At 39.3% G+C, this 6404-nt stretch overlaps 1 protein-coding gene across 1 annotated transcript; it reads left to right on the forward strand.

Annotated features, from left to right (window-relative positions):
• On the forward strand, positions 1-5812 carry ogfr (opioid growth factor receptor). The gene is made up of 7 exons (XM_018701206.2): positions 1-324; positions 875-940; positions 1039-1120; positions 1224-1302; positions 2120-2186; positions 2584-2732; positions 2822-5812. The coding sequence occupies exons 1-7, from the start codon at positions 193-195 to the stop codon at positions 3927-3929; spliced, it is 1683 nt and encodes a 560-aa protein (XP_018556722.1). The 5' UTR covers positions 1-192; the 3' UTR covers positions 3930-5812.
• The last annotated feature ends 592 nt before the right edge of the window (positions 5813-6404 follow it).

Raw genomic sequence — 6404 nt, forward strand, 5'->3', positions numbered from 1 at the left:
AAGGCAGCATCAGCACTGCAGCCGCCAACGGTGCTGCTGTCTGACGATGGTAGACTGGAAAGACGGATGGTCAGGGCCGTCCCCGTCTAACCTGAACATGCCAGTGTAACTTGATTCATGTCCGTTTGTGGTGCTGGACCAGGTTAAACGTTTATTTAGCTTTAGCCAGTCATACAACTGTGTTTTTTAATAATGGAGGACGACTGTGTTTGTGAGTACGACTCGACCTGGGACACAGAGAGTGATGGAGACGACCCGGCCGGAGAGAGCCAGACCCGTCGGTCAAGTCAAGACAAAAACAAATCTAGTTGGACTTTAGTAACTGTACATACCCTTCATTACTACTCAGCCAAACCGCAACTCACCTAAATTCTGTCATAGCGTGGAATATGCTGACTTCTGACTCGCTGCTTTTGCATCCGACCAGGCGTTTGTATTATTGCCATGACTGGAAAGCTAATGTTAGCTTTATGCCTGACTGCTGCAGGCTTGCTAACTAGCCTAGCTAGCCGCTGATGTTAGCTCACTTTTGAAGGATTATAAGTCGCTTGTTGTATGTTTGTGTGTTTGTGTTGGGCTGCCTACTGTGATGACTGTCCATAGCTCGTAATTCCTAGTTAGCATAAAAAGTAATTGATCAGCCATTTTGCGGGAGTAGGAAATTGATTAGCTTGGCCTTATGTCAACTTGTATTACGTTGTGCCAGGTTCCTGCTTTGAGATATTACAGGTAGTGGCATCATAATGTAATGATAACACGACTTCTCAGCATTGCTTTAAATTAGGATGTATCAGCTTTGATTAATTATGCTATCCCTCCTTTTAATACAAAGGAAGCATTTGATGAGTTATTTTACTTTCACTTTTACTTGCAGTGGCACCACACGCCCAGAAACATGAGGGCAGCAAAGGACATGCAGAACTACAGAAGAGGATACCCAGTAAGTAACAGCCAAATACTGCAACAAAGAACACCTTGTCTGTAACAACTGAGAGTGATCTATTTGTGTCTTTGTTTTGTTTGTTTGTTTTTTGACAGAATTTAACAGATGATGAGTGCTCAGAGGACAAAATGAACAATTTGCAGTTTTATCTCAATAAATTTCCCTCCGCTCCTGATGGTAACATATTTAGACGTTCTCACAATATATTTTCTGTGTTTTGGAGAGTTGTGTGTGTGTGTATGTGTAGTTACATTCTGCTTTTCTGTCTCATTTGGCACAGATGTCTACATTGAGTCATTTCTTAAGGAATGGAAAAATGACTACAAAAGACTGGAGAGAGTTCACTCTTACATTCAGTGGTATGTGCTACTTAAACCTTTTGGGTGTATGTTTTGTCTGTGCCCAATTTGAAGCAGCAAAGTCAATGTCATCTTATTTTTGGCATCCTCGTGACCTTGTAGTCTGAAGCGTGTTACACACACTCCTAAGTAGGGAGTGTGCACAAGTTATCAAATAGCAGCACATGAACGGTGTCCCAAATCCATACTAAATCTAAGCAGATTTTAAGTGAGTAGTGTGGTCACACTGGAACCTGAGTATATGCAAAATAGTATGGACACTACAAAATGCTTGAGTTTTGATTGTGCTGTTGATTTTGACACACAATGCTGTGCACAATATAAATGAAGAAGCTTCTCACAGCTGGAAACAAATAAACTTAAGTGTGGATGGTAGTGAAACGGCTCCGAAGAGACCTTTGAAAATTTATTTGACTAAATTGGCAGTGTCACTCTGAAGACATAGTTCGATTGACGTCATACAGTGCAGCTGTTGAGATACTGCATAATGTATACAGTTAGTATGTGGTATGGAACTAGAACACAGACAATGTATACTACAAAATTAGTATGCAGGCTAATGTGTGCCACACTGTCATGTGTGTATCTTGTTTTTAGTAATATAAAACTTAAAATAGCACATAAGCCTCTGCTGGTTAAGTAGCCCTATTCAAGTTCATTATTCAATGTGTGTGGTGTTTTTCTGGGAAAATATTTTATGTTTGTTCTGAACAGTTGCAGGGATAGTTGACATCATCCTCATTGAATCAGAGTACAGTTTCATTAGATGTTAATTGGTTTTGTGTTGTTTCTCTCTTGAATCCTCTGCAATTGTAAGGTTGTTTCCACTGCGAGAGCCGGGGGTTAATTACATGGCTTCAGAACTCACCAAGAAGGAAATTGAGGTAAGAGGAAACAACACGTCTTTAAATGAACACTCAGCCAAACACATTATTGTGCAGAATTAGTTTTTTTCAAACTGTGACTTGCAAATTCTGGTACAACAGAAAACAACAAACAAACAAACAAATCTTGTTAGTTATGTTGATGCTACAAAGTCATATTTGATGAGTACAAAGCCAAAATCAAATGTCATCCAGTGATCCAGACATGTCATATTAGAAAATGCCATGTTGAATCAACCAGAAAATTGAGAAGCTGCCACAGTTTCTCTAAAATCACTTGAGTCATCGTCTGCGTAATAAGTTCTGTCCAGAAAAAGCTACAGAAGTTAAACCACCACCACGTTAGTGCTTGTATGAAACTTACACCTTTGTTGCATGTACTGTATGTGCTCCTCAGGCCTTTAAGAAGAATGAGGATGCCAAAAGGAGACTAGTCGAGTCCTATGAACTCATGCTGGGTTTCTATGGCATCCGTTTGGTAAACAAAGAGACAGGTGAAGTGAAACGTGCAGAAAATTGGAAGGAGCGCTTTGGAAATCTGGAGCGGTAAATATAATCTCACATAAAAGCAGCAACTTCTGTGATGTGTAGTTTTTCCTTTGTAATTTCAGCTTCAACTTTTTAATTTCTTGCAGGAATATGCACAACAACCTGCGCATCACTCGCATCCTGAAGAGCCTCGGGGAGCTGGGATTCGAGCGCTATCAGGCCCCGCTTGTGCGCTTCTTTCTGGAAGAGACTCTGGTCAAGAAGACCCTCAGTAGTGTCAAACGCAGCGTGCTTGACTATTTCCTGTTTGCTGTGCTGGACAAGCAGAAACGTCAGGAGCTTGTACGCTATGCCTACCTTCACTTTGAGCCAAAGGATAAGTTTGTGTGGTGTCCCAGAAAGATTCAGAAACAATTCAGGAAGGCAGAGAAAAGATCTGATGCCATTGGGAACGGAGATGGAAAGGATGACGTGTATTCACGGGGTAAAAGCAAAGATGGAGAACCAGTTGTGCAACAGAAAGAGGATGGATTGGATAATGTTGCAAAAGCTCAGAAAGGAACTGATAAAACAGCAAATAAGGACAAAAACAAACTGTCAGAGGCATCCCCTGAGCCTAAACCAGAAGCTGAAACTGTTGGAAATGGAAACGCTGAGGCTGAATCTAATAATGAAATTTTGGGGAATGGAAATGACTCGACAGATGATGTTGATGAAATGGATCAGTCGCCCAGTCCTGACACTGTGGTGGCAAAAACCGAGCCCAGTGCGGACAGTGAACACAAATTTACCAACAACTCGAAGGATACCACCCAGGAACCAGACAACAGTATGCAAACAGATGGAGACATAGACACTGAAAAACCACCGAAGAAGAAGAGAGAAGATAACAAGGTGCTGCCAAGCAACGGCTCTGCCGGGGACTCGGCTAGTGGGCAGATGGAAGAAAAAGCTGGTGCTAATAAAGCCACTGGTCAAATGAGCCCGTCAGTGCAAACCCCCCTTAAGACTTCAAAACATTCTCCCTCGCTTTCTTCGGGAAGGGAGGAAAAAATCCCAAGGACTGATTTTAATCAAGTGCCAGATAAAAAGGAGGAGGAAGACATGTCGGAGGAGGAAAATGTGTCGGCAACAAATGGGTCAGTGACAAGCACCGACAAACCTGTGGATGAACAGAGAAATGGGAAGGAGTCACAGGATGTCGATATGGCATCAGACCCATTGAGCTCAGACCAAAATGTGGGGAATTCATGAATGAACTGGATGATTGGAAGATAATAAATTAATATGAGCTTAAATGAAACTTAATATAGGGACAGAGGATGACTTAAAAAGACTTTCTGGGCCTTATTTCTACTATATTTGATGTTTAGATATTGATTCTTTACACTTTGAAGGAGTATATGGATTGGTTAATTCACCAAATGTGGGACTGGATGTGACTCAGTTTCTACATAGCCATCAGATAATATTAAAGGATAAGACTAGTGATATTCTATATTTTTGGTTTTTGTTTTGTGTTGTCTTGTTTTTTTTTTGTTTTTTTTTCAGCAGATCCCATGAAAAGACCAAAAGTGACAGTCTGTTAGCCCTGTCTGTGGCTCCAAGCTCATTGGTTCATGGTTAAGATGTGAATCTTTAAAAACAGGTCAGGAATATGTAGTTTTATTTTTTAGAAAGGCTATATAGTGTGACAGCTTGGAACCAAAGTTTAACTCAAACAGAATTAAACTGTTTTTTTTTTTTTTTGTTGGGGACTGTTTTCAGCAGGGGGAGTATGTACAGCATCAAGATGGTGTATGTGACTTTACAAAAACTGCAGTGCCCAGCTTTGTTGTAATGAAGGAACTTGTCACCTAGTGCAACACTGAAGCTCATTTATGTGTTTAATATTTTCTGTACAACATTAGAAGGGAGCACAGAAGGAATAAGCTACAATCAGGCACGTGACTACACAGACAGCACTGGATAAATTCATTTTTGTTTTGGTCATGGGATTTCTTCACAAAAAGAAAAATATACAATATTACCAGTCTTGTCCTTTCAAGGTAGTAATGGCTAAGACTGTCAGCAACTAATATTTAATATCTACAGAATACATAAAGCACTATTATTAATGTATGTCAATGAAATGATGATTTCAGCGTTTTTAACAGCTTAATACTTTCACAATTGAACTGTTTTTTTGCACTGAGAAATAATTAATTGGAAGAGCTTTTTGTTTTTCTCTTGAGCTGTTTTTTGTGTAAGTAAAAACTACTACTTCTGTGCTGGTTTTGTGTTTCTGCTGGACCCCGCCGTTCCAATGGATTTAAGACTGAATGTCATTTAAGTTATATTTCAGTAATGTTGCACATCTGTATGTTTTCATGCAGATTTGGGAAGTAGACTTTTGAACATCTGCCAAAAATGAGATAAGACTGGTTGATTGTACAGTGTGTATGTCTCCTCGGCAGAATTGATCAAGCTTTGGCTATAATTTAATGTCTGTTCATTTCAGATAGGTGCAGACGGTGAATATTTACAAGCCAGGGGTGGTTATATTGATGCATCTTTTTATATTTGCACTTAATTTTGAATATTAATTGTTGAGGTTATGGTATGGTTTACATAATGAAATGGTAATAACTTTACAAAAATGCTGAACTCTTTCTATATGATTTTTTTCCCCAAGTAAATACCTGGCTGTTGACAAAGCAGAATAAAGTTATACTATTTTCTGATGCTTTTATGGCATTAATCTGTTTAGCCAAAGTCTGAGTCCTGTTCTAATTTATTAAACTGCAGTTCTCAGGATAATACTGTCAGCTTTTGCTCCTATTCCTGAGATTCTTCTTTGATTTCCCAGTGCAGCCACATATAGTCAGAAATATTTCTCCAACAAGCGGACTGAGCCTCAGTGAAGTGGCATGACTCACAAGAAGAAAGATGTTGAACTTAGGTATCGATGCAACACAACTTGTTCAGAACTCAGGATCAGCGTGGAGTCGACGGTGTGAGTAAGAACAGTAAAAATATATATATATATACTGTTGGAGACTGAGCTTGCTGTTTGTTACTGCATTGTCCATGCCAGCCTCTATCTATAGATCAATCCCATCCCCCTGTTTGGAATATAAATAAAATTCTTAACACATTTTGTTGGATTATTTTTAGTTCTCCATGACAGAGAATGTAGAAATATGCATTTTGAGTCATTTTTAATCTAGATTTTGACTGTGATGGTCAGCGGACAGAAATTTAAAGCAACATTATGTAACAATTTTATCTAAACTTAAAAATCACTTTGATGGTGCACTGACTAGGGAGGATGGCTCCTCTGTTATTCCCACACTGCACCCTGAATGCCTCTTCTTGCTCTGTGTAACTTTAATGAATGGGTACAAGCTATTTATCCATTAATGGAGAAAATAATCTGCTGATTAACTGATGATGATCGTTAGTTGCAGCCCTAGACTCGGGAGTCAATATAAGCATCATTACGAAACCTGCGATGCAGACGTACTTTTAAACCATCACACTTTACACTGCTGAAATAAATGGTTTGTGCTGAAATGGTTCTACATACTGTACAGTGCTTTAAAGAACCCCTAAAATACACTTTCAGATTAGACTGTAAAAGCCAGTGAGAGCCTAAAGATTTCATGCTGATTAAAAACCTGATTGGTTAAAGGGAAATTCCACCTATTTTACAATTCAAGGCCAGTTTAACTCTATATGAGGAGCACT

This window comes from Lates calcarifer, linkage group LG6 (genome assembly GCF_001640805.2).
Source record: "Lates calcarifer isolate ASB-BC8 linkage group LG6, TLL_Latcal_v3, whole genome shotgun sequence".
NCBI lineage: Eukaryota > Metazoa > Chordata > Actinopteri > Centropomidae > Lates > Lates calcarifer.

Bases quoted from the DNA above. Each gene is read 5' to 3' on its own strand.
- ogfr (XM_018701206.2), top strand. From the start codon at position 193: ATGGAGGACGACTGTGTTTGTGAGTACGACTCGACCTGGGACACAGAG. The intron at 1,303-2,119 runs GTATGTGCTACT...TGCAATTGTAAG, and splicing joins GTTCACTCTTACATTCAGTG to GTTGTTTCCACTGCGAGAGC. The intron at 2,733-2,821 runs GTAAATATAATC...AATTTCTTGCAG, and splicing joins CGCTTTGGAAATCTGGAGCG to GAATATGCACAACAACCTGC.